Here is a 25,768-nt window from a genome sequence, read left to right as displayed (position 1 = left end):
CTGAAACACAGCCGTACACGGGCTTCAAAATGTCATCAGGGACACGAAAGCAAACAAGTCCTTTCCTTTGACAGAGTGGGGAGAAGCCGTACTTGTGAGCATGTGGAGCTGTTTCAGCTCAGCCCTGCAAGGGCAGCTCTGGCTCTCGGGGCTGTAGGCTCGTGTGGATCTGGGCAGCCCTCTGTGTGCTGCAAGCATGAGGTGGACTGAGCTGCGGCTTCCCCCACCTGGCTGGAGGGCTTCTGCAGGCTCCAGCAGGTTGGGTTAGAGCTCTGCTTTTCTCTGCTCCTGCTAGAAGGCACTTCACCTCCTCCTGAAGCACTCGGCGGACGTCAATGCCCGCGACAAGTATTGGCAAACGCCTCTGCACGTCGCCGCTGCCAACCGGGCCACCAAGTGTGTGGAGGCCATCATCCCCCTGCTGAGCACTGTCAATGTCGCGGACCGCACGGGCCGCACGGCGCTGCACCATGCTGTGCACAGCGGCCACCTTGAGGTAGGCAAGGCGGGTTCGGGCGCAGGGGCTCCTGTGCGTGTCCCCCTTCCTGGGTCTGGGCTTCGCAGGTGGCGAAGTGCACAAGTGGGGAGGAATGGTAGCCTTGCCTTTCTCACCACTTCTTCCCATCCAGATGGTGAATCTGCTGTTGAACAAAGGGGCCAGCCTGAGTACTTGCGACAAGAAGGACCGCCAGCCCATCCACTGGGCAGCTTTCCTAGGTAGGTTTTCCCCAAGGGCATTGGTCTGTCTTTTTCTCACATGTTGCTTGCTGCCTATGGATTTGCCTTTCAGGGTGCTGGGGCTCCCCGGAGGCCGCTGTGCCCAGGTCTCTGTTTTCCGGGGTCCCCTGGCTCTTACTGCTGTCTCCTGGACAGGGCATTTGGAAGTTCTGAAGCTGCTGGTGGCCCGGGGAGCTGATGTGATGTGTAAGGACAAGAAGGGCTACACCCTACTGCACACTGCAGCAGCCAGCGGCCAGATTGAAGTTGTGCGTCACCTGCTGAGGCTGGGAGTCGAGGTAAGACCCCTCCGGCTGCGAGCAGGGTGGGCTCGGGTGCAGGCTGGTCTGGAGACAGGAGTAGGAGAGGGTGCTTGGGTGGTGGCAGGAGCCCTGGCTGGTTCTCGGCTGCCTTTTTTTCGTCCTGAATCCCCAAATCCTCTGGGGTTTGTTGGTCCCACAGATCGATGAACCAAATTCCTTCGGTAACACTGCACTTCACATTGCCTGTTACATGGGCCAAGATGCCGTGGCCAACGAGCTGGTCAATTTCGGCGCTAATGTCAATCAGCCTAACGAGAAGGGCTTCACCCCTCTGCACTTTGCTGCCGTCTCCACCAATGGGGCCCTGTGCCTAGAGCTCCTCGTGAACAACGGGGCCGATGTCAACTTTCAGGTCTGGCGCTGAAGGGTTGAGCTTGGGGATGGGGGGAGCGGGGACCCGCTGCCCGATGGGAGAGCTCGGGGAGGGTGGTGGGAAGCCTGATGCGACGTGGCTTCTGCTCTCTACAGAGTAAGGAAGGGAAGAGCCCTTTGCACATGGCTGCCATTCATGGACGGTTCACGCGTTCGCAGATCCTCATTCAGAACGGTGAGTGGCTCCTTCCTCCAGCCCAGGGTTACCCCAGCCTTTTCTTGTGCTTCTCAGCACCTGCCTCCAGGACCTCCCTGTATGTTTGCTCGACGGGTTTAAGAGCTCTACAGATATCACTCAAATTCACGCTGTGCTCTTGGGGCTGTTGCTGGTGGCCCTGTGCTGCTCGGGGGTGGCAGGGAGCGTGCATGCCCTCAAGGGCAGCGAAGTGCAGAGCAGGGGACTGAAATTCCAGCCAGGTCAGAGCTGCTGTGACCAAAAAACATTCTCACTGCCACGTCCAGCCTGAAAGACAATATTCTTGTAAGAGGGCTGCAGGCTTGGCAGACACCCCAGGGGTTCAGCTGGAGACTTCTGGGGCTGAACGCATCCCCTCCTGGAGCAAGGGGGAGAGATCTAATGACCTGGGTTTGCAGGATACAAGTGGCCTTTCAGCTCAGAGAGCAGTTTACAGTTCTTCTTCTGCATGATGCTGAATGGACTCAAGTTATTAGCTGTGTCCCTGAGACAGGGACGTGGCTGTCGGAACAGCTTGGGCTGCTCGGGACTGGAACGCAGAGACTCGCTGGCAAAGCACTTGGCTTTTCCTTTCTAGGCAGTGAGATTGACTGTGCTGACAAATACGGCAATACCCCCCTCCACGTTGCTGCTAGATATGGCCACGAGCTGCTAATTAGTACTTTGATGACGAATGGTGCTGACACTGCAAGGTAAGGAAGGACTCTTACTCCCTTTCCCTGCCCTGGGCTGGAGGATGCAGAAATGATCCATTCTGACTCCCTTCTCGTCTCCTGACAGGCGTGGGATCCATGACATGTTCCCTCTGCACTTAGCTGTTCTCTTTGGATTTTCAGACTGTTGTCGTAAGCTACTTTCCTCAGGTGAGTGGCTCAGCCACCCCTCCTGCAGCGGGGGCACTCGGGAGACTCTCGAGCTTCCCCCTGACACCCTGTCCCTCCTGCCACCCAGGTCAGTTGTACAGTATCGTCTCCTCGCTGAGCAATGAGCACGTGCTGTCTGCAGGCTTCGATATCAACACGCCTGACAACCTCGGGAGGACTTGCCTCCATGCTGCTGCTTCTGGAGGGTGAGCTGTGCATGGGGCGCTGGTCCGATGCTGTGTGCAGGAAGGTTGCTGCTTGTCCCCAGCCCAAACCGTAACCCTCTTCTCCGCCTGTGAGCTACAGCATGGGCAGCCCAGTGCAGTGCTTTGGTCAGGTTTGGGAGTCGGACCCCTGGGTGATGTTCCTGGCTCTGAGAGAGAATGGAGACCTGTGTTTAGAGCAGGAATGAAAATGGAAACCTTTTGGCCCTCTTCTGCTGCTGACTCTGTGACTCAGCCCAGTCGCTCCCCTCCATGGCTGTTTACTCTTCTTTAAAATGGGGCTAAAATGCTTCCTTGGCTGGGGTTTCATAAAGGGCTCACAAGCTGATGCCTGAAAAGCAGCAGGGATTTAGCTGGCTGTGTAAATGCCTCGTATTGTTTGCCAGGGAGTTTTATTTCACGCGGTGTGTTGAGAGCGAATGTGGCTGCAGCATTTGGTGGTAGCAGAGGTGTAGAGTCCTGTCAAGGACCTCGTTTCTGTTATGTCTGTGTGATGCTTGAGAGCCAGTTATGGAGCCATCCTTCGGCATCACAGTGCTGTTACCCTGCCTGAGCGGTGGGAGCAATGCACTGACGCAGAAGCCAGAAATCCTAGATTTTTTTTGTAGCATAAAACCCAGTGCGTCAGCTGCACTAATGCCATGGCTGATGTCTCTCTATAATTGCCTGGTTGTTTGAGAGCTCCATGCAGTGTAGGATAGCACTGGTAAGGCAGGAAGCACGAAGGGTTATTTCACTGGAGAGCAGGCAAGAGCTTTGTGTATGCAGCATCCAGCCGTGGCTGCAGCTTTTATGCTGCCCAAAGATGACAGACTGAACTGAGCTTTGGCATTTCCAGGCTGTGCAGGTGAGAAGCATAGCTGTTTTGTCTGCAACTAGGAGGAGTTTGCGTTCCTGCTGTGGTCTCTTCTGATCTGTGTCTAACTCATCTCCCTACCTCCTGTAGGAATGTTGAATGTCTTAATTTGCTGTTGAGCAGCGGTGCTGACTTGAGGAGGAGAGATAAATTTGGAAGGTAAGTGTGCTGTGGGCCTTGCAAGGGAGCAAGGGTGATTCTTCCAGCCCTAAAACAGCTGGAGCCACACCAAGCCTGGGTTTGGGTTGGGACATTCCTAAGATCTTTGCTGCGTTTGGTGTCTAAAGCTGCTTCCTCCACCCCCTCTCAACCTGAGGGGTCCAGCTCTGTCTCTTCAGAAGGAGCTGCTGACCCAAACCCTTGAGCCAGAGCAGGGTGCCGCTCAGCAGCGGGGGGGGTGACTGGCTCCCTGGGTCCTGCCTTGGTGCCAGGCGAGTTTCTCCATCTGTGTGACAGGGAGTGCTGCTAAGGTCCTGTCTCCTTTCCCCCTTCCCAGGACTCCACTGCACTACGCAGCTGCCAACGGCAGCTATCAGTGTACGGTGACACTGGTCACGGCAGGAGCCAGTATTAACGAGGCTGACTGTAAAGGCTGTACCGCCTTACACTATGCTGCTGCTTCGGACACATACAGGAGGTGAGTGTCTTGGGGATGCGTGCTCTTCACTGCTGGGGCTGAAGACGATGGCTCACTGCTGGGTGGTGATGCTCTGCTGTTCCCTGGCCACCTGCCTGCAGCTGGTGCTCAGTAGTTTGTGAAGAGGGGAGCGCTTTGAGGAGCGTGGGTGGGAGGGGGTAATCAGCAAACTGATGCAGGTCTCTGACTTTTCAGAGCAGAGACTCATTCAGGAAACAGCCATGACACTGATGAGGAGCCACTGAAGGAGTCCAGGCTGAAGGAGGCATTCTTGTGAGTCCACGCCACAGCCCCATCTGGCAGTTGTTTGTTGTTTACCCCTTCCCTGGACCCCTGCATGCAGTCGCTAGAAATACCTTGCTTCTGCTTACGCTGAACTGAGCAGTGATGCCTTGGAGGAAACATCTGCTGATTTGATTCTCGAGGCAAGCCTGGCCATCGCTTCCTGGTCCTCACTTCAGTGGGCTTTGCATGTGCTCCGTGTCTTGAGAGGATTAGTACAACGTCTGCTCTGAGATGAATCGGGGGGGTTCCCTGCAAAGCTCTGCCTCTCCAATCTCCCCTTTTTCTTGATCTCCCCTTTTTCTTGATCTCCCCTTTTTCTTGATCTCCCCTTTCTCTTGCTCATTGCAGTTGTTTAGAGTTCTTGCTGGATAATGGTGCTGACCCATCCCTCCGGGACAAGCAGGGATATACTGCTGTCCACTATGCAGCTGCGTACGGCAACAGGCAGAACCTCGAACTGGTGAGTGAGCTGGAGAAGACCCTCTGTGCTGCCAGGAGAAGGGGGAAAGCCCGATGGTGTCCAGGTGTGGCTAAAGGACTGTGTGTGTTGTAGGCACTACAGTGTCAGGGTGTGTCCAGGAGGAAGGGAGAATGGTTTGATTAAAAAGCGTGGGGTCTCTTGGGGAGCCATTGTGCTGGGAATACCACGGAGGAAAGACCTGGGCCTGAGTGAGATGCCTGGGAGAAAGGAGCTTTGTTACCTGGCACAGGGGGATGTATGGATGGCTTGCTTAAACCCCTGGCAATAGAGCAAGGTTGGGCTTTTAAAAGGAAGCCTGGAGACCTGTGCCAAGGAAGAGCTCTTGCAGTACAGAAAATGCCTTGTAACTGTCTGAAATGCTTGCATTGTTACAGGGTAAGCTTGCAGCCTCGTGGGCATAGGAAGTCATATGAGTAGTGGGGAGGCTTTGGGATAGCAGGGATTTGATGTGACTGTGCAGGGCCCAAAGCCAGGTTAAGGAAGGTCCTGTCCTGAAGTTCAAATCATTCTGGAGCAGATGAGCTGGTTTTCTAACCCCCTCTGCAGCCTGCTGGTGGACAGGTTGTCCATCAAAGCCTCCGTGAGTCTGGGATCAGTTATGGTTTTGTGTTGTTGCTGTTGCAGCTCCTGGAAATGTCTTTTAACTGCCTGGAGGATGTGGAAAGCACCATTCCAGTCAGCCCTTTGCACTTAGCTGTAAGTACATCTGGCCCAACCCCAGGATTGCGGAGGGCACTTGGCTCCGTGCGGGGTTCACGCTGAGCCCTGGAGAGGTGCCCGCTCCCGGGCAGCGCGGGCTGGGTCCCTGCAGCTATCGGTGCTGAGCAGGGCAGAGGAGGAAAGGCGCCGGTGGCTGGGGAGCAGCTTTCCCCACAGGCTGTCAGTCAAAGTCCCTTTGATTTGTATGTTAAACTCCTTGCTCTTTCCAGGGCTTTCTGGTTGCTGCTGTTGGGAGCCACCTCCCTTGTCTGAGTGTGGGCAGGGGTGGGAGTGGGCGAGGGCTTTGTGTGGGACCCAAGTGCAAACGAGGGGCAATGGCTGGGCAGGAGCCCATCTGGCTGGAGGAACCCAGGGGCAGGAATTGTGCCGGTGGGGGACTTCTGGATATAGCCTCTCCAGGCACTGCTTTAACGTGGTTTGCTTGGTCCTCAGGCCTATAATGGTCACTGTGAAGCCCTAAAGACACTTGCCGAAACCCTCGTGAACCTCGACGTGCGGGACCACAAGGGGCGGACGGCGCTGTACCTCGCCACGGAGAGAGGCTCCACGGAGTGCGTGGAGGTGCTCACCAGCCACGGCGCATCTGCTCTGGTGAAGGAGAGGAAGAGGAAGTGGACCCCTCTCCACGCTGCAGGTGACAGAGGGCAGACGGGGCTGGGAATGGCTGGGGGCAGTGAGGGAATGTGTCCAGAGCCCTTCCAGCTGTCAGTGCCACTGCCGCCAAGGATGCCCGTTCACCCGGATGCTGTTTGGGGAGAGGGAAGGGGCTGTAGTTCAGGATGATGCTTAGAGGCAGGATGGGCCCAGTGCAGTCTGCTGTGATGTGCCAGTAGAAGCTGAGGGTCCAAGTGGCTCAGCAGCGGGTGGGAGAGAAGACACCAGCAGCTTCTGCACACACGTGTCTTCAGCTCAGCCTGTGCCCATGCTAATCAATCCTGTAGCCTAGCAACCACATAACGAATTTGCTCAGCCACGTGTGCCTGGCTGCTGGGCATGAGCCTCTTCCTTTGGTTTGCGGTGGTGGCTGGAAGGAGGGGACCCATCTGTATGTGTGTGTGACTCCTCCTTTCCTCGTGCGTTGTCTGCAGCTGCCAACGGGAACACTGATTCCCTGCACCTCCTGATAGACAGCGGGGAGCGGGCAGACATCACCGACGTCATGGACATCCACGGCCAGTGAGTTTGGATGTTTCTCTCGGGATCTGTGTGGCACGGGGTCAGGGCCCTTGCAGGGTGGCTGGGGCAGGGGAGAGAGGGCAATACTCGAACCCAGCTGATTTCCAAGCCCACTCTCCTCCCTGCTGCCTTTTCCCCCCGCAGAACCCCACTGATGCTGGCGATCATGAATGGCCACGTTGACTGTGTCCACCTCCTGCTGGAGAAGGGATCCACAGCCGATGCAGCGGACAAGAGGGGAAGGACTGCCCTGCACCGAGGGGTGAGTGCATCCCTCGGACCAGGGTGGGTCTGGGGCCCTGCAGCTTCTGCTCGTCCTCCTGAGTGGAGGCTGCTTGGAGGGCAAGCAGGTGGTTTCTTTTGTTGCAAGAGTCCTCAGTGAAAGAGCTCATTTTCCCTTCCTAAGATGCAGCATTTGAGAAGGAAGCTGTAGAAGAAGGGGGTAGTTCTGTTGCTAAATGATTGAAGGGTAAGATCTGACTTCCTGGTCCTCTTTCCTGGCCACAGGCTGTGACGGGCTGTGAGGACTGCCTGGCTGCCCTACTGGACCACGATGCCTTTGTTCTGTGTCGGGATTTCAAAGGCCGGACCCCGATCCACTTTGCATCGGCGTGCGGGCACTTAGAAATCCTGAGGACCCTGCTGCAGGCAGCCCTCTCTACTGACCCTCTGGACTCTGTGGTCGACTACAGCGGTTACTCACCGATGCACTGGGCTTCATACAGTGGTAAGGACCCAGGCTGGGCCCCTGCCCACCCCTGCTCTGCGCTGGCTAATGATGGGGAGGAGGGAGCAAGAAGAGCCAAGTTGTCCCTCTGTCCCCCCCTGCTTTGGGAACCATCAGCCCAGCAGTGAGTTCAGCCTGGCGGAAAGGATGTCACAAGTCTGGTAGGGAGACAGGGAGTATTTCTCCCCGTGCCAAGCTCCTTTAAAAAGGAATGAAACATGAAAACAGCTATTATAGCACAGCTGAGGCTGCTTCCTCCAGGACTGCGGGATTTATAGGATTACTTGGCCATCACCCTGGCTGCAGGAAGTAGTGGGACTGATACAGCAACAGGAAGGGATGTCTCAGCGTTTCAAGGGGAAGCTAGCAATGTGGCTGTGAAGTCCTTCAGGAGATGGTGTGGAATTAGAAACCTCCTGAAGTGCAGCAGCTTTGCTGCCAGAGAGGAAACAAAACCGCTGTCTCTGTGCTGGGGAACGGGTTTGTTTGGGCATTTTGGTGCCGCTCGTCCTGTGCAGCCTCTGGGGCCTCCTGCTCTTTGGACTTGGGGAGAGCCAGAGGGGCCTTCAGTCCTTTCTTGTTCTGTTACAGGTGAGGAACCACAGGCTGGGTACTTATGTATTTCTGTCCCTCTCTCCTCACAGGGCATGAAGATTGTCTTGAATTGTTACTTGAACACAATCCGTTTGCGTACCTAGAAGGAAACCCCTTTACTCCATTGCACTGTGCAGTGTAAGTGGCGTCTGGCACCTGCCCTGGGTTTTTCCCAGCTGGGTGATGTGGGAAAGGGGATATGTCGTCCAAGTGGAGGAGCTCCAAACCCTGCCTTTCTTGCCAAGGGCTCTTCCCTGGGTGGCAGCAGCTCCTCAGAGTGGTACCACCTGCTCATCCCAGCTCCCTTGTGGCAGGGAGGCAGTTGCTGGACTGCTGGAGGTCCCCAGGAAGCTGGAAAGCAGCTGTCTCGTTGGCTGCGCGCAGCACAGCTGGGGCTGTCGTACCAGACTCCCATGCCAACAGGCTTTCAGCTCGATGGAGCTAATGGAGCTGCCAAGGGCTGGGGGTTCAGCCCTTGCCGGCCCTCTTGGATGGCTCATCTCTGCTCTTTGGTCATGGAGCAATCTCAGGAAATCTCCAGGCTTCCCACAAGGCTCTGGAGAAGGGCTCCACGTTGTCCCAAGCCTTATTCCTCAGAGGTGTCTGGGGCAGTGTGAGCATGATCCCTGGGGTCCCACTGGGCGCACAGGGGTTTAGGACTCACGGTGATTCCTTGGCTCTGCAGCTGGTAGAGGAAGGAGTGCGCTGCCCTGAGCAGCTGTGGAGGGATGAGGAAGGTGGAGACATTGCCATGTTCTGCCTGAGGTGGGTCTGGTGCGTCCTTGGGACCTGTAGCAGCAGAGGGATGGGCAAGGCTGTTGTCTGGCATGGTACTGTGTTTCCTTGAGTAATACTGAGAAGGGTAAAAGGGTGTTTTACCCTAAACAACTCCAGACCAGCTGCTGTTTGCATCCGAGCCCCAGGAACGTGCTGCTCACTCCCACTGCAGACATGCTAATGCTGCTTAGTCTTGTTCTAACTTTCCTTCTCGTCCCCACTGCAGAATTAACAACCAGGACGGCACTGCTGAAATGCTGGTGGAAGCATTAGGTGCCAAGATTGTTAATAGCAGAGATGCCAAAGGAAGGTGAGCGCAGACTCGTCCCTCTCTTGTCACCCACGCCCCAGTGCTGCTGGGTGGTGGCTGTGACTCCCGCAGTGATTTCCACATGACTTCCCATGGCACAAAGGGACTCTGACGTCCCCAAATATGTCTGTAGGCCTGGGCAGTCTTGCTGGGATGGGTGCTGTGCCCTCCTCTTTACCTGCTTTGTTGTCTTCCCAGGACACCCCTTCACGCTGCTGCCTTTGCAGACAACATCCATGGTTTACAGCTGCTTCTGCGCCACCAAGCCGAGGTGGACATGACTGACAAGCTGGGGAGGACTCCCCTCATGATGGCTTCTGAGAACGGGCACACTGCAGCAGTCGGTACGTGGCTGGCAGGCGCTTTCCCCAGTATGGGGTGCGAGCCTCCCTGTGCCCCCCCGTAACTGGGTCCAGTGGGAGCCGGGCTGTCCCTCTCCTTGTAGGCATGCTGGGACAGCTGCCCCTCTCCTGCCCCCTCAGCACATGGCCACTGCCCCACATTGCCAGGCTCTGTGCTGCTGCTTCTCAACAGCAGCTGTCCCTCCTCATTTCAGAGTTCCTGCTGTACCAAGCAAAAGCAAACATAACTGTGCTGGATGTCAACAAGAACACAGCTCTTCACCTGGCCTGCAGCAAGGTAGGGAGCCGGCCGCTCACAGCTGTGATTGCAGTCACCATCACCTTCAGCCTTGCCACTTTAATGAGAAGGGTTGTCTGCCTACTCCTGCCCTACCAGAGTAGAAGCGAGGGCCCTGGGCTTGCTCTGCCTGCCTGTTTACCTGTCCTGACCTGTACAGATGCTCCTGATTCAGTTTTGAGCAACTTAGGTTGTAGCACAGAGCCGTCTCTATTTTTCCTGGGGACCTCCTCTCTGAGCTTGATGTGTTTCCTGGGGCATGGTGGGAGCAGGAGGCTTGTGATCAGTGTGTCTGCGCAAAGAAGGAGATGCTGCAGAGGAGATGGAGGGGACAGCAGCTTGTCTTCTCAGGCCCTGCCAAAGCAGTGAACTGTTGTAGAAGGTTGGGTTTAGGGAACGTTTCCATATCCCGGAAAATCGCGTTCCATTCAGACAGCACCAGGTCCCCTCCACTGCCCCTGCCTTCCTGCTTGTGCACTATAAACAGTCTGGTCTCCTTTCCAGGGTCATGAAAAGTGTGCCTTGTTGATCCTGGGGGAAACCCAAGACCTTGGCCTTATCAATGCAAGTAACAGTGCTCTGCAAATGTGAGTATTTGGACAGCTGGCGCCGGTGGGGAAAAACGGCTTTGCTGGGTGGGGGCGATGCATTGGCGAAAGGGCGGTGGTAGGAGCTCCGCTCCCACTGGTGCACACAGTGAGTGTGCAAGCAGGTAAGCTCAGGAGCAGTCAGACCCCGAGTGTCTGCCCTCGAAGGGGCCCCTTATTTTAGCACAAGGTGGTGGCTCTGCTGCCGGGTTAATGCCACCTTTCCCTCTCCCCCCAGGCCGCTCCACATCGCAGCTCGGAACGGGCTGGCCTCCGTCGTCCAGGCCCTGCTCAGCAGAGGTGCCACTGTGCTGGCTGTGGATGAAGAAGGTTTGTGTTCCTTGCGGGTGCCCGGGGGGTTTCAGCATGATGTCCCTGGGGGACGGGGGCTGCCTGGGGAAGTGCTCAGCTGGGATCAGAAGGGTTTCCGCATCCCTTCCGCGGCTGAGCAGCATGTTCTCAGCTCATGGCATCGCAAAAACAGCCTGGGTGAGGACATTATTAGCACTCTGTGATCCCCTGTAAAAGCATTTCCAGGTCCCACAGGTGTCTGAAATATATCTTTTGCCCCCCATGCATCTTCTGGTGGCTGTCTGGCTCTCCTGCCAGTTCCAGGCAGGCACAAAACTAGCCCAGCCTGAGCCAGTGATAAGCTGTTGACTCACTTGCAAGTTGGCAGAAACTGGTGGTTGTGGCCAGAAGCTTTTTCTCCCAGCAGAGTTCTTGCTCTGCTGGAATACCTTTAAGTTGTGAAAAATACCATTGTGTCTGCCATGCTGCCAGGGCTTCTGAGGCTTTTTATTCACCTCCTGCTGATCCTGGCACTCTTCAAAGTGGTTGCTGCCATTGCAGGGATTGCCAGAAGCAGGGTCTTTTGAGATAAAGACAAATAGATGTCCTGGCCCCTCAATGCAGGAGTGAAAACTGCCCCAGTCGAAGCGTTCCCTGGGGAAGGTGCCCACCTGGGGCAGTTCTTCACCCCTGGCTTTGTTCTAGGTCATACCCCAGCCTTGGCATGCGCCCCCAACAAGGACGTTGCCGACTGCCTGGCACTTATCCTCTCCACCATGAAGCCTTTCCCACCTAAAGACGCCATCAGCTCTTTCAGCTTCAACCTCCTCAAGAACTGCGGCATTGCAGCCAAAACCGCCGCCTGCGGGGCCCTGCCCAACGGCAGCACCTGCCCCTACAGCAAGGACCGGCACAATGCCATCGGCTTGGACGGCTGTTACTCGGAGTAGCTTAAACTATGGGTGACCTAATATCTTATTATATTTATTTAGAAATTCTATAAATATAGGGCACTTTAAAGGAGAACAAGACTGGGCAGGCCTTCTAGCGTGGCCGGATAGGCCAAGAGTTCAGAGCTTCCTCTTCTCGCTGGATTGCCAGCGCGGTGCCAAAGCTGTTAATTGGTTTAACGAGCAGCTGGCAGTGCCGTTCCCGTCCTCTGCCCCTTCTCAATCCTCTTCCCGTCAGTGTGTGCTCGCACCCCTCTGGCGGCAGGGCAGGAGACGGATGCTGCGGGATTAGGGCTTCACCCGGCTGAGACGAGGCAGGTGCCACCATCCGCTGGCCTGCAGATGGGAAGGGGCTTTGTCCCCCAGCTTTCGGGGTGGGTTGAAATCAGTTCTGGCGTTTCCCAGTGCCCCATGCCAGCCTCCCGCCCTGCCTCGCCTCCCGGACGCCCCCGGGGCTGCCCCGAGCCCTCGCTCCAGCCGGCTGGGACGAGGAAGCCTGAACTCTTGGTGGGATTGGGGGGTGGGAGTCTTTGGGAATTGACTGGTCTTGCAAGTGCTGGGGTGGGTGTTAGCTCCTGGCCAAGTGCCACTGTAACTGCTCCTCTCTCGCAATCACTTTTTCTCACGCTCATCCTTCGATTCCAATACAAACACTTGAATTAAGATCTACTGTACCTGGGACACTAAAATATCCTTTTGGCAGCTGTCATTTATATGCAAAAACGGGTGCTGCTGCCCAACCCCGCGGTCGGCTGGCTGCGGATGCGCTGCTGGAGCCTCCCTCCCCACACCAGGCACTTTAGGGATTCTGTTGGTTGGTTGTTTTTTTTTTTTTCTTGGCAAAATGTCGGATCCTAAGAAACGATTCTTTTTTGAATTTTCGTTCTCTGTTTTGCGTGGCCGTTTCCATGCGAGAGTCAGTGTTGCTTTTTTTTTTTAAAAAAAGAAAAAAGTTATTTATAAAGAAACGAGCATTTACCTTTAAAAAAACAACAAAAACCATAAAAAAAATTCTGAAAGTTTTAGCCTTTTAATAAGGAAAAAAATGCACTTCAAAGTCCTTATTCACAACCCTAAGTAAGTCTGTGTTTATTTTTCTAATGCAGCATCTTGGCAGGTTTATTAGTGTGCGTGTATGTGGGATCATTGTTTTTTGTTTTGGGTTTTCTTTTTTTAATTTTAGAGATCATATTTATAATGCAGGTTTGAAGCATTTGAGAATGTTGCACTGTTTTTTTCCGTTGGTTGGGTTTTTTTTTTCCTTCTGAATTACTGTAACAGTATCATGTGCAAAAAACAATACTCTTTCTCCATATCACGAGTCTGTTCAAAGCCAAAGACTGGGATGCAGAGAACGAGAACGGGCTGACAGGGCAACAAGCATTTCGGGAACCGTCTTCTCCCCCGACCTCCTTTCCCTCCGCAGCCTTGCCGAAAGCAGGGAGTGCAGGGCTGGGGCCGAGGCTCCTGCCCGTGGCCACCCCAGGGGGGGTCCCAGTGTGATCCCTGCAGGATGGGAGCAGGGAGAGAAGGATCCCTCTCTCCCACTGAGTCCTTGGTGGTCACTCGCCTCCTCTTTGCTGGCAAGACTGCGATGGGACCATGCGAGCCTTGCGCTGTGGCTCTTCTGCCCAGCGTTTCAGAGAGAAAAAGCATTTCTGTAACCAAAATAAGGTATTACGTCTTTTTTCTTCTTTTTTTTTTAAATAGTTTCTAAATGAAGGTGGCTCCTGTTAGGGTGACGTTTGTCAGGTTTAGGTTGTGGTGTGGAGCAGGCATTGGAGCCGGCCGTTGCTGGGGGAGGCTCCCAGCGGGCGAGGGTGCTGCTGGCAGCCCGCGGGGAGAGTCCCCTCGCACTGTTTCTTTCTTTTACCAAAGCCAAACTCTTAGAACCAAATATGAAGTTTCAGTCTTGGCCTTTGGGTGATAAGCACATTTTCTTCACGTTTCACATAGGAGTTTCTCCTGGAGGGGAGCGGGGTGAGGGACCTCCCGTTGCTCTTGCTCAGCACCAGCTCACCGGTGGAGCTCAGTCTCCCCATCCCATTACCAACCTGCACTTCATTCAGCAAAGCACTCAAGAAATTTGCCCTCGGTGAGATCTCGGAGCAGGAGCAGTGGTCAGCCTGGTCTCCAGAGGGCTCCGGTCCCTGTGCAGTGGGGGCCGGGCACGTCTGACGGGCAAGGCTCCTCTGGCTGCTCCGGAGGGATCTTCCCTTTCTGGACCACGAGCCCCCTCCACCCCACTCTTGGCAAGGTGGCAGCAGTGGCTCGCTGGTCTGGTGGGTCCCCTCCTTTGGTGCCAGCGTAGGATCGTGTCCCTGGCCGATCGTGTCTCTCCCTCCCCGCTCCCCCCCAACCCTCTAGCTTGAAAGAAAGTGTTAACCTTTCTGCACCGAATACCTCAGTTCGGAACCAGAATAAACTTACGAAACTTGAATAAAAAGATCCTTTTTGAAGATCCTTTTCAGTATTCTACAGAGGAGAACTGGAAAAAGAGACTTGTTTACATTGCTGTCAAGTCCGCACTTGCCTCTTGCAGCTCTTTCCCTTTCTGGGAGGAATTTAGGCATCACTTTATCTCTTCTTCTTGCTGCCGGCCCTCTCCCTCCCCGCAGGGCAGGAAAATGGGTCCAAAGTCCTGAGCCGTCGTCTCCAAGGGCTAAAGTACTTTTTCAGGCACATGAAGGGGCCGAGCCGCCACCGGCCTTGGCTCCCGTCCCCGGTGCGGGCAGCGATTCCCAGGGATGGAGATGGGTTTGGCGCGGGGCAGACCCTGGGGCCGTGATGGCTCCGTCCTCTTGAGCGATGCTGCGGCTCTCCCAAAGTCAGTTGGGGAAAGCTGGGAGGCAACAGCAGAGCTGGGCCGTCCCCTGCCTGCCGCGGGAGGGGTACAGCCGTGCCCCTCGTGCCCTGGTCCTCGATGTCGTGTGGCTTTAGCATCGCTGACAGGGGATGGGACTCCAGCATCATTTCACTTGAACACAGCTTTTTCCTGTAGCCAGGGTGAGAGCGTTCCTTAGAGCACACGGAGAATGCTGCTTTTCCCTCACCCTCCCCTTATTTTTTTGGAGTATTATTGTGGTTTTCAGTTTCTTTGTTTAGAGAAAAAAACTGATCTCTCTTTTGGCCTTGTTTCTGTGCTATGACGTGTTACCTTCTGCTCAACATGATGACTAAAACTATGACGAGACAATCAATGTGATCTCTGTAAGGGCTTCTCCATTTCTTCTCTGCAGCACCATGCTTTATATATGTGTGTTCTTTGCTCTTAGCGAGGATCTTTTTCTCCCCTCCCCTTGTGTCTTATTAAAAATAATAATAATAATAATAATAATAATGATGGAGGGAAACGAGGTTTCAGCAGCGCATCCGTGGTCTGGGAGCACATGGGAGGAAACATGGGGTGGGGTGGGAAGGGGGACATGCGGCCAGTTTCCTTGCAGGTACCAGTCTTGTTCTCCTTTAACGCTGTATTGTATACATTTGACAGCACAGCTTGACAATTTAAGTAATAATCAAAGTGTTTGGTAATAATGCATTATTTTGCTAAACGAGATTTGTGATGGTTTCCCTAGTGCATTGTAAAGAGGGATGGAGGGAAACTTCCGCTGCCCTGCCCGCTCCCCCCTGCCCCTCGTGGGGCGGCGGACGGGGGCTCCCCCAAATCTTCCTTCCCATGGACCTTTATGCCAAAGTTGGACCATTCCCGCTTAGTGTTCTGCCGGCGCCCGGCATCCGTTTGGTGTAGCTCTCACCGAGCAGCGACTTTTTCGGCTTTCCCCCCTCAATGCTACTTAAATCTCTTGGTTTCAAATACGCAGGCACCGGATCACCCCTCCCCTCCGCTGCCCCGACCTCCAAAAAAAGGAAGTTTCTCTCCGCCCCCTTGGTCCAAAGCACTTGCTTCAAGTAATAAGCACTTTTGTTAAAGCATGAGTCTGGATTCCCTTTAGCATCCCACGGGATAGAGAGCAGCAAGAGCGGAAGGGATAAGAGAGTGTCTTTGGTTTTATTTTTTCATTTTTAATTTTAAAAAAAAAGTTTGTTTCTAGGGAATGAATGAACAAAGGGAAGTTGTGTTTTGAGAGAGAGAAAAAAAAAAAAACAGCACAAATACATTTCAACTCAAAAGGTGTATTTGCACTGCCATTGCTAGAGAAAGGGGCTGCCAGCCCTGCGGCCCCGCTGAGCCATATAAACTGCTGACAAACACTGAATGTAACGTCCTTGCAGAGGGCAGCCCAGGGAGGCTGGGATTGGCTTTATTCTCGACGGGCACTTCAATGAAATTCAAAAATAACCTAACGATGATGAGAATCTGGTTGGTGTTTCTTTGTTGTTGCTGTTCCCGAGCTGCAGGCAATTTGAAACTTTTTTTTCTTTTGGAAAATGTTTCCCCCCCTCCCATCCCCTCTCCCCCTCCGCCCCATCCCTGCCCCGGATGGAGCGAGGAGCTCCCTCGACCAAAAGCAAGATGCAGATGAGTAGTCCCCAGCCCTGTTGACCATGTTGCAGGGCTGGAATCCGGCAGATATAAAAGTAGCACTAAAAACAAAGCGAAAACTCCAAAAAAATGGAACAAGTTTTTTTTTCTGTTTGTTTGTTTTGAGCACTCTGAGTGTGGTAGTGATTCTGTAGATACCCCGGGGTCCCCCAGCGTGCGGGGTAAGGTGTTAGTGAGAAACAAGTGAAAAACCAAAACAAAGAACAAACTGCAAAGACCCAAGAAACAATCTTTTTCTTTGATTTTATTCTGTTGTTTGGTGGGGTGGTGGGACAGGCCCGGGGAGCTGCCCCTGCTCTCCCTCCCAGCTCCACTCTGAGGGTCCCCGTGTCCCCCCCGCCTGCCACAGGGACCATAAATGGGGGGACCTTGGGGTCCCCCAAGGCGTGAATGTCGGGGTCAGACCTGTGCAGACTGTCAGCCCACGCTCACCTTTGCCTTCAGTAAGAAACCAAAGGAAAAACCAACCCCTTCCGTTCAAGATACTGGCACGGACACGCGGATTCTTTGGTTCGGGGGGTTTTTTTTTCTTTTTTTCTTTTTCTTTCCTTTTTTTTCCTCCTTTTCTTTGTTTTTCTCCAAGGACGCGAGGAGCTGTTCAAACCTCTTCTCCTGGCCGAATTTTTCTGGGCTCAGCAGTGCTGGGTGCGTTTGAAAGGAGAAAAAAAACCCAACAAAGCCGAGACTCGGCCGAAGCATCGGCGGGAGCTTCGGAGCGGGGAGGCAGAGGGTAACGTATGCACGAGGCGAGGGACCTGCCGGGAGCTCTCCGAGGGGGAGCAGTGGCTCTCTGCATCACAGCTCTTTAGTTAAACTAAAATCCTCGGAGTCGTGGTGTGAGGCTGGAACGGGATGGAGTCAGAGCCCCCGAGGGGCCGGGTGGGGAAGGGGGATGCGTCTCTAAGGACTCGAAGGCATCTGTAGCAAGCTCTGTGTCTTTACAATATCCTGTGTGTAAATGCTGCACCTCTGTATATTATGCACATAAACATTTCTTTGAATAAGATAGGACAGACCTCATCACCAGTCAGGTATAAACGACTCTTCCTCTTCTGTGTCTCGGTGTTCTGGCGTGTGTGTGCGTGCAAGCGGTTTGTGTGCGGGTCCGTGTGTCTGGGCGTTGTCTGAGCTTCCCGTGCAGGGGAGAAGGAGGGAAAAAAGAGGAAAATAGCCTTACTCGACCCAGTCGTATCGATATTGTTCGTCAACTTGAAAATAATAAAGTAAATGCATGGAAACCTCTAGCTGAGCCACGGTGCCTGACCGTGGGTGTGATGTTTCGGAGATCCAGGGTGCCGAGTGTCTCGTGCCGCGCATCCCGAAGCTCTTGGTCCTACCGGGGTTTCTCCTTTAGCTGCGGAGGGTGGGCGGTTGCTGCCTCGCGTGCCTGGTCCTTCCTCCTGTCCTTTCTTTTTCTTTTTTTTCCTGAGGCCGTAGGGAGTGAATTCCTCACGGCTTGACCAAAACTGCCGTTTCTTTGGTGCTCTGCACTTAGTTTCCAGGGGTTGTCCTTGGTCCTCAGAGCCCCAGAGTGCTGCGGGTCCCCACCGTGCTGCTCTGCCCACCCGTGGCCAGCGCTGCCCATCTGTCCGCAGACCTGCCGCCGGCTTCCTCGCCCCGGGATTGAGCCCTTCCGAGCTCTGCCTCCAGCGAAGGACATGGATGGAGTCGCCGGTCGGGTTAGTCTGAGTTGGATAAAACACAGTGGCTGCCCCCACTGGGAGGAGAAGCTGGGGAGGGGGCCAGAGGCATGAGGGGTCCTGGCCCCCCAGCCCGGCTGCAGGACGGGGTGAGGGCTCCCAGCATTTGGGCAGCATTTGGGTGCCTTGATGCCGGCAATGTTGTTCCATTCCTGAATTTTGCACTATGTGAAGCGTGGCCAGTTTAGGAGGGGGGGCGCGGAGGGGGGCTGTTGCCTGGCTCCTGCCTGCAAGAGACCTGGGGGGCTTGACCAAAAGGAAAATCAAAGATAATGTAGGCCGGTTGTGGGTGAGAGGGTCCTGACGCGCCGGGAGCTGCGGTGCGGGGAGCTCGGAGGGCGTTAAGACAAACCCAGAGCCTGTCCTGAGCACCAGACTTGAGAACATTTTTCCTACCTGAAGGTACTAACCAAAACGGCTGCTTGCTAAAACGTCCCCCTGCCGGAGGTGGGCTGGGGGCCGGCGGGGGGGTGCTGTGCAGGGGCTGGCTGCGGCTGAGGGGAACAGTGCTTGGAAGCTGGTCCTTGTCCTGCTGTGCCCTAAAAAACTCTTGCGTCCTCTGTCGCACGCACCTTAGCCCTTACTGGCGTCTGGCTCCGGCTGCGGGGACAAGAGGTGGGGTGGGCAGAGGAAGGCTGAGATTCTTGCCTGTCCCCCCAGCCGGTGTCCCACAGCGGCCGTGCTCCCCTGCAGCTGGTGGGCACACGCGTCCTGAAGCGACCTGCTACAGCCATCGCGTTTGGCAGCACGGGCTTGAAAATTGCACTGAAATTGTTACGTGCCAGTTCCTCCTCCTCCGACAGGTCTGAATTTCCCTTTGACCCCTCAGTTTTTCCCGTCAGCTTGTGTTTGTTCCCTCTCCTGTGCGCCCCAAACCTGCTGAGGCTCCTGTCCCCAGTGGTGAGAGCCACAAGAGCCGGCTTCAGGCCAGAGCCTCTCCCGGCGGATCTCCAACTCCATCCCAGCGCGGCAGAGCAGGGACTGGGCAGGGAGCTGCCAGACCCACAGTGGAGGAGGTGGCTGGGCTTTGCAACTCTTCCCCGCTCTTTCCAAACCTGTTGGTGTCTGGGAAATCTTGTTAAATGCTGCAGGCGTCGGGCTGGATTCTGTCACGGGCTGGGATTTAGTGTGAGCTCGGAGCAGCAAGCTGCGAGCTGGCGTTAGGGCAGGGCTGGGCGTTAAGAAATAGTGTCTGTCTGCAGGGAGGGTGCAGTGCTGCCGGTCAGAGACCTCCTGGCTCCCAGTGCCTGGTGTTCCACACCGTCTCTGGGGTCAGGAGCCTGGATGTTAGGCATGCAGGTTCGTATGTCCGTGGGTACACACATGCTGTGTCTCAGCAGGCGCTCTCTTAGCTTTAAAGATTTCCGAGTCCTCAAAGACCCCTTTCAAAGTCCGTTTAAAGTCATTCGGTAGGTCCTTCCCTTCCCTTTTCCTCCTAGATACACGTGGAAGGGAGTTTACGGAGATTTGCTTCATTTCTCGCCTGTCCTGTGTCAGGGAAGCACAGGTTGGTAATGAAGGGCTTGGGCTCCCCCCTTCCTCACTGCAGTCGGGTCTTGGACTGGGCAACCTGCAGCCTTTCAGACCGACCCGCCGGCCGGTCCAGGTTTGACGCCTGTTAACATCCCTCTCAGACCATATTTTAGGCTGTCCCGGGAGGCAGTGGAGGGTCCTCTGCCCGTTTGCCCGTCCCCTCGTGGGTATCCAGTGCAGGTGATGGTGATGGGATGGGGAGGGGTCTTGGGCATCTCCCAGTCCAGCTGCAGATATGCCAAACACGGGGAGCGGGCACTGGTGCTTGGCAGAGCCACTCCTGGGAATCCGCAGCTCCCCTTGTGGGGACAAAAGCCCACCCTCGCTCCCCACAGGGCCAGGACTGGGGCAGCTGCGGGGACATTCGCCCGCCTGTGGCGTGACCGTCCCCGGGGCTGGCTGGACCCCAGACCCTTGGGCACCACCCGGGGCCTTGGACACTCCAGTCCCTGGCGCTGGTTTTTTGGCTTTTTCAGACCTTTGCAGGGAGCGGAGAGTGACGTTCCCTGGGGACAGGGGCTGAGCTGGTTCCTCTCCCAGCTCCGTCTGCTCTGTGCAGCCTGAGCACTGGTGCGAGACCAGACCAGGGATGGGGTGCCCCGATCATCTCTTTGCCCTGTGCCGCGCCAGCTGTGGGAAGAACCAGCACGGGATGGGAGAGTCTCTTTAGGTTCGTTTGTGGGGTGGTTAGATAACGAAGAGCTGCTTTAATTTGTGTCTTCTCTGCACTGTTCACACCTACCTCTGGCAATAACCGGGCTGGGGCACAGACCTGGGGAAACACTTTCGCGCCTCTCGGACCCGCAGCCTCAGCGCCGGACCAAGACGGTGCCGTGCATAGCGAGCGCGGCTGAGCGAGGGCAGGAGCGGCCGGGCTCTGCCTGGATCTGCCTGCAATGGGCAAGCGCCCCGCTCCCAGCAAGGAGTGGGTCGAGGGGGAGAGCGGCCCCGAGCGAGCCCCTCGCGCGCTGGCCTGGCGCGCTCGGCGTGTGCCGGCCCCGCGTGCTCGGCGTTTGTCCGCGCGTCCGTGTGTAGCAGCTGCTTCATCTCCTCTGAAGGTATTTTTACTTTAATTCCCCGGCTTCGTTACCCTCCGGTGCACTGAAATGTGGAACCTGCTGAGCAAAAACCAGCGTGCGGCCGTCCTGTTGTTCGTCAGCGGCGGGGCCTTAATTGGCAGTCGTTCTTGCTGGGGACCTTTAACATGGATGCCTTTGTACTTGGGCAGGGAGGGAGAGGTGAGCGCGCCAGCTTGAGCGGTCGGTGCCCGAGCGTCCCCGCGGCGAGCACCATCGGCACCGTCCCCATCCGAGACCCGGCGGAGGCAGGGTCTGCGCTCCGTCCCGCGGTGCCCGCGGTGCAGGTCCCGGTGCTGCCGCGCTGGCGGTTCAGGCATCTCCCTCCCCTCTGTAGGTGCTTTTTCCTTCAACCACTGGTTCAAAGCACAAGCGCGTGGCCTGGCGGGGCGAGGAGGGCTCTGCTCCTGGGGGGCGCGGGGGCTCCCAGCCCCTCGCACCCCCCCGCACGCCTGCCCCGTGGAGACCCGCCGCAAGTAGGGTAGAGTTTTGATGTGCAATTTAAAAATAGGGAAAAAAAAAAAAAAGTATGAAATCCCCCCGGGGCCGTCGTGGTGGCCTCGAGGTGCCGGGTGCCTTGGTGGGCAAACTGAGCCATGTCCCCCTGAGCTTGCTGGTTTCTCGCCCTTCTCCTGAGAGCAGGCGCCCCAGAGAGCCCCAAAATCAGTCCTGACCAGCGAAGCATATGTCTCTGGGTAGAGGAAATTGGAGCAAGCAAAATCCCTTCGTGTCGTGCAAGGGAAACAGAAAGCTGTTCAACCCCCTCGCGGTTCTAGGGAGCGAATATGAGGCAATAGGTAGGAGAAGAAGGAAATCAGCCCAACAAGCCATCCGTCCCCGCAGCGCAGATGCTATCCTGTCAGCCTCCTCCTCACCCCCGCCTGAGCCTAGTGAGCGGTTACTTTTGTCTCGGATGTTCCATATATGTATTTTCAGAAATCCTGCATCACCTTCGGGGAGGGAGGGGGGAAAAGGAACTAAAAAGAAATAAAAAAATAAAAAGGAAAAAAAAAAAAGAAAAAAGCGTTCAGACTTGATCTATTTTATACAATGTAAGCTGCGACCAAGTCCTGTTATTCATATTGTGGCTTTGAATCAATTATGTTTATTAAAATGCTATTGCTTCTATGTCCTGTCGTCCTTTCTCCGCTAACAGCTGCTCCAGGGGGAGTGGGAAGGGGAAACGCGCTCGACCTTGCCCCCGGAGCCAGGCGTGCGAGCACCCCATTGCTGTCCCACCCCGGGGAGCACTGGGTGCCCCCGTCTCTCAGGAGAGGACATGGGGCGGCAAGGGGACCCCATGTCCCCTCCCGGCAGGGATGGAGGGGCTGAGCCACGGAGACTCCCGGGCACGGTGGATGCCGCTGGGGATCTCACAGGAGGGGAGAAAGTCCAGTCTTGGGGGCACATTTGGGGCTCCCGCCATCCTGCCGTCCTTCCAGCTTGGCCGCCGTCGGCTCCGGCCGCGGTTCCTCGCTCCGGTCGGCGGTGGGAGCGAGCGGGGCCGAGCCCCGGTGCCGCTCAGGGCTGCAGCCAGGCGCGGACGTGTCCCTCGGCCAGGGCGATGCCCAGCATGATGCCGCTGCCCAGCAGGAACCCCGCGTTCTGCAGGAGCAAGCGGCCCCAGGTGCCCTCGCCGGGGCCCTCGGCACCCCGCAGCGCCTCGGGGAGCTGGGGCAGAGCGGGGGGCTCAGCGGGGCCGGCGCGAAGCCCAGCCCTGTGGCCACCCCCCCCCCAGCCACCCCCTTACCATGTCAGCCAGAGCCACGTAGAGGAAGATGCCGGCGGGTGGCGGTGAGGATCCAGGGGGTGAGGTGGGACGCGCTCTGCCCCACGGCCGCCCCCGCCGCCGCCCCCAGGCAGGAGAGCAGGGCCGAGAGCAGGTTGAGGAGCAGGATGGTGCGGGGGGCCGTGCCGGCCCGCAGCAGCACCGCCAGGTCGCCTGTGGCAAGAGGAGGGTGGGTGGCTGGGGTGGCCGTGGGGGCTGCCATGGCTGGGGTGGGGGGCAGGCACCTACCCAGCTCATGGGGCAGCTCGTGGCAGAGCACGGCCAGCGCCGTGCTGAGGCCGCTGGAGAGGCTGTGGGAGAAGGCAGCACCTGCGGGAAGAGGGTCCTTCGCCCCGGACCTGCACAGACCCTGTGCCCCAATGCACCGTGCACCCCATCCCTGTGCACCCCTTGACCCTGTGCGTCCCTGTCCCTCTGTTTCCACCTCCCCGCGCCCCTCACCGATGGCCAGCCCGTCTGTCAGGTTGTGGATCCCGTCCCCCAGCACCACCATCCAGACAACATCAGTGGCCCTGGGGCTGGGGGGCAGCGTGGGGCCGTGGGAGTGTCCGTGGGAGTGTCCGTGGGGCTTGAGCTCCAGCTCCGGCTCCGGTGCCGTCAGGTGTCGCAGCTCAGCCCCTGCAGCAGAAGAGATGCGGGGTGGGGGGGCCGGGGCTGGAGGCCGTGGGTGCTGCGGCGTTCGAGGGGGTCTTACCGCCTCGTGACGATGCCAGGACCCCTGTGGCCACGCCAGGGGTCTCTCCAGGGGAGTGTCCCTGGGGAAGACAGAGGCACTGGGTGCGATGCTGGACCTGGTGGCAGCCCCGCGCCCTCCACAGCGCCCGTGGCTCTCACTGTGGCGTCCCGGCTCCGCCGTAGCATCCCCAGGAGCAGCTCCACCAGGAAGAGCAGGTAGATGCCCCCCAGCACCGCCAGCCCCTGCAGCACCGCGGCCCCCGGCTCCGCCGGCGTCTCCTGGTGCTTCCCCTGCGCCTGGACACGGGTGACCCGGAGGCTCAGGGGACCTGAATGCCCCGGTCCCCCTCGGGTGCCTCGTGCCACCTCCAGCCCACCGGGGCAGGGGTACCTACGTGGGGCCAGAGGTGGAGCAGGGCGTCCCCGCAGAGCGTCCCCACGGCCAGTGCCACCAGGAAGGCCAGCAGCGAGTGGAAGAAGCTGCGGCTCAGCAGCGGGACGAGGAGGACGGCCAGGGCGGAGGGCAGGCTGATGAAGGTGACGGCCAGGAGCCCCCAGCCCAGTGCTGCGAGGTGGGTGAGACGGGCACGGCCAGGGCAGGAGGGTGCAGGACCCAGGGATGGGGGTCCTTGGGGATGCAGGGATGGGGACCTCGGGACTGGGGATGTGGGGTGATGGGAACCTGGGGATGGGGGCACTCGGGGATGCAGGAGTGGTCAATGCAGGGATGGGGATGCAGGGACAGGGTCCACAGGGTCCAGCTGATGGGGACAAGGGGCTCAGGGCGCAGGGTGAGTGGCCGTGGGACCAGACGATGGGGGAGCCAGGGATGGGGCTGTGGAGATGGGGGACACGGGGACCAGCCGCTGGGGTACCTGGGGATGGAGCGATGTGAGACCTGGGGACCGGCTGATGGGGGACCTGGGGATGGGGCTGCAGGGACAGGGGACCCGGGGATGGATGGCGTGGGGCTGGGGGCCAGGGAGGGGCCCCGGGTTGGGGTTACCTGGCCACAGGGCCCCCCCCCGGGGGAGGCAGTGTCACCTCATCGCTGTGCTGGATGCAGACGCGGCTGTCGATCTGGTAGAGCAGGGCTGGGCAAAGGAGGGTGAACTGCTCCGGCGTCAGCTGGGACACCGAGTCCAGCCCAAAATTCACCAGCAGCTGGGTGACATTGAGGCACTGGGGGGGGGGGGGGGGGGGGGGGCAGCGGTGAGCGGCACTGGGGGGCAGCTGGGGCTCCTGGGTCCCACTGGGGGACGAGGAGCAGCTGGGGCTCCCAGCATGTGGCAGCGGAGCGGGATGGCGTGACCCCCCCCCCCAGCCCCACTCACATCATCGTGGGGGTGGTCGATACTGGAGTGCTCCAAGCCCAGCATCCTCCCCAGCAGGCTCAGGCCAGGCTGGTCCCGCCGGGGGGGTGGGGGGGCCCCACGGTTCCCAGGGGTGGCCCCGGCACCGGGGGGCTCGACGGGCACCGGCTTCGTCCAGCTTTTTGTCTGGGAGGGCCGGGGGCTGGAGGGGAACACGAGCGTGGATAAGCCCCCCCAAATCATGCCGGGGTGGGGGGGGGGAGCCTTCTGAGAGCGGGCGAGGGGGACGGAGGGGTACCTGGGGGTACGGGTGGGTGGCGGGGGCGCTGGGTGCCGCGTGTCCGCCGTGTTCCCAGACGGGGGTGCCGGTGCCGGTGCTTCTCCTCCTGCACCTCCAGCAGGTCGAGGTGGCTGACGTGGCCGTGGCCCAGCTCCTCGTGCTGGATCTGCACCACCTGCACCCGTCCCAGCCCCAGGCTGCCCAGCAGCCGCGCCAGCCCCTCGAAGGGCAGCGTCCCGTTGGCCCCGTACTGCCCGAAGAGCTGCTGCAGGTAGTAGCCGTGCTCCTGCGCCGCGTCCTCGGGCTGCGGTCCCGGTCCCCCCCCTGCCCCCAGAGCCAGCAGCCCCAGGATGCCCAGGAGGAGCCCACGGGGGGCCCATGGGGCCGGATCCCGCAGGCGGCAAACCGGGGGTCCCTGGCAGAGCTGGGGGAGAGGGGGGACGCTGGCGTGAGGGCGGCGGGAGCTGCAGTGTCCCCAAGCCCCCCCACCCCGGCACTGTGGGGCGCAGACCCCGGTGCCCGTGGGTCCCTCCCAGGACGTGGGGTCCCTCCGGGCAGCCCCGGGTACGCACCCTCCCGCTGCCCGTCCGTCCGTCCGTCCGCAGGGACAGCTGGAAAGCAACAGGCGGCATCAGGGTCACGGCCTGGGCACACGTGTCCCTGTGCCAGGGCTCAGGGACACCCACCGGGGAGCCGGGCTGGGGGGGCCAGATGCTGTCCCCATGCCCCCCACGGGACTGGGGTCCTCAGGGTGGGCAATGGGGGGGGGGGGGGGGTGTGTGTGTGGGGACAACACTGGGGGGGGACACGGTGCCACTCGTCCTTGAGGGGAGGTTTTGCAACTGGGGCAGCTTTTGTGTTGGAGTTAATGTTTCACCGGGCAGGGAGATAACGCCAGCGGCACCCCCCGGCAGGGCACTCGCACCCCCCACCCCGCCCGCCCTTGCCCACGACGCACCCCCCTGCAACCCCGCCTGGCACGGCCGTGTCCCCCTCCCACAGCTCCCACCCTGCTGCCGGGGTCGCGGGAAGAGCCCTGCACGGTGATGGGAAACACCAAACCGCAGGTGGGATGGCGGCACGGCCGTGGGGCACGTCCTCTCTCTCCACGTGGGACTTGCCGATGCCGTGGGACCGGGAAAATCCCATGACTCCGGGAGCTGGCGCCCC

At 58.0% G+C, this 25,768-nt stretch overlaps 2 protein-coding genes across 2 annotated transcripts in view; one reads left to right on the top strand and one right to left on the bottom strand.

Moving 5' to 3' along the window:
• Positions 1-21,669, top strand: part of ANKRD52 (ankyrin repeat domain 52) — a 29,920-nt gene extending 8,251 nt beyond the window's left edge. Inside the window, exons 5-28 of the mRNA XM_052810134.1 lie at positions 296-496; positions 630-717; positions 874-1,016; positions 1,180-1,392; positions 1,509-1,587; positions 2,186-2,300; positions 2,389-2,471; positions 2,560-2,677; positions 3,642-3,710; positions 4,048-4,188; positions 4,384-4,461; positions 4,822-4,933; positions 5,579-5,650; positions 6,107-6,308; positions 6,763-6,850; positions 6,995-7,112; positions 7,358-7,577; positions 8,222-8,309; positions 9,175-9,258; positions 9,457-9,602; positions 9,815-9,897; positions 10,402-10,484; positions 10,723-10,814; positions 11,481-21,669. Of these exons, the coding sequence (XP_052666094.1) occupies positions 296-496; positions 630-717; positions 874-1,016; positions 1,180-1,392; positions 1,509-1,587; positions 2,186-2,300; positions 2,389-2,471; positions 2,560-2,677; positions 3,642-3,710; positions 4,048-4,188; positions 4,384-4,461; positions 4,822-4,933; positions 5,579-5,650; positions 6,107-6,308; positions 6,763-6,850; positions 6,995-7,112; positions 7,358-7,577; positions 8,222-8,309; positions 9,175-9,258; positions 9,457-9,602; positions 9,815-9,897; positions 10,402-10,484; positions 10,723-10,814; positions 11,481-11,725 (2,961 nt within the window). The 3' untranslated portion in view covers positions 11,726-21,669. The remainder of the gene's footprint in view (positions 1-295; positions 497-629; positions 718-873; positions 1,017-1,179; positions 1,393-1,508; positions 1,588-2,185; positions 2,301-2,388; positions 2,472-2,559; positions 2,678-3,641; positions 3,711-4,047; positions 4,189-4,383; positions 4,462-4,821; positions 4,934-5,578; positions 5,651-6,106; positions 6,309-6,762; positions 6,851-6,994; positions 7,113-7,357; positions 7,578-8,221; positions 8,310-9,174; positions 9,259-9,456; positions 9,603-9,814; positions 9,898-10,401; positions 10,485-10,722; positions 10,815-11,480) is intronic.
• A 393-nt stretch (positions 21,670-22,062) lies between these two features.
• Positions 22,063-25,296, bottom strand: SLC39A5 (solute carrier family 39 member 5). Its single transcript, XM_052809417.1, is given in 13 exon segments — positions 22,063-22,212; positions 22,292-22,327; positions 22,329-22,483; positions 22,559-22,639; positions 22,772-22,948; positions 23,025-23,085; positions 23,165-23,302; positions 23,401-23,594; positions 24,031-24,187; positions 24,340-24,400; positions 24,403-24,520; positions 24,617-25,022; positions 25,171-25,296. Coding segments are annotated over 13 exon segments (1,794 nt in total). The 5' UTR covers positions 25,231-25,296.
• Positions 25,297-25,768: the final 472 nt, after the last annotated feature.

This window comes from Harpia harpyja, chromosome 15 (genome assembly GCF_026419915.1).
Source record: "Harpia harpyja isolate bHarHar1 chromosome 15, bHarHar1 primary haplotype, whole genome shotgun sequence".
Taxonomy (NCBI): Eukaryota; Metazoa; Chordata; class Aves; order Accipitriformes; family Accipitridae; genus Harpia; species Harpia harpyja.
Note: the sequence above shows the minus strand (reverse complement) of the source record. Positions and strands in the feature narration are given on the sequence as shown.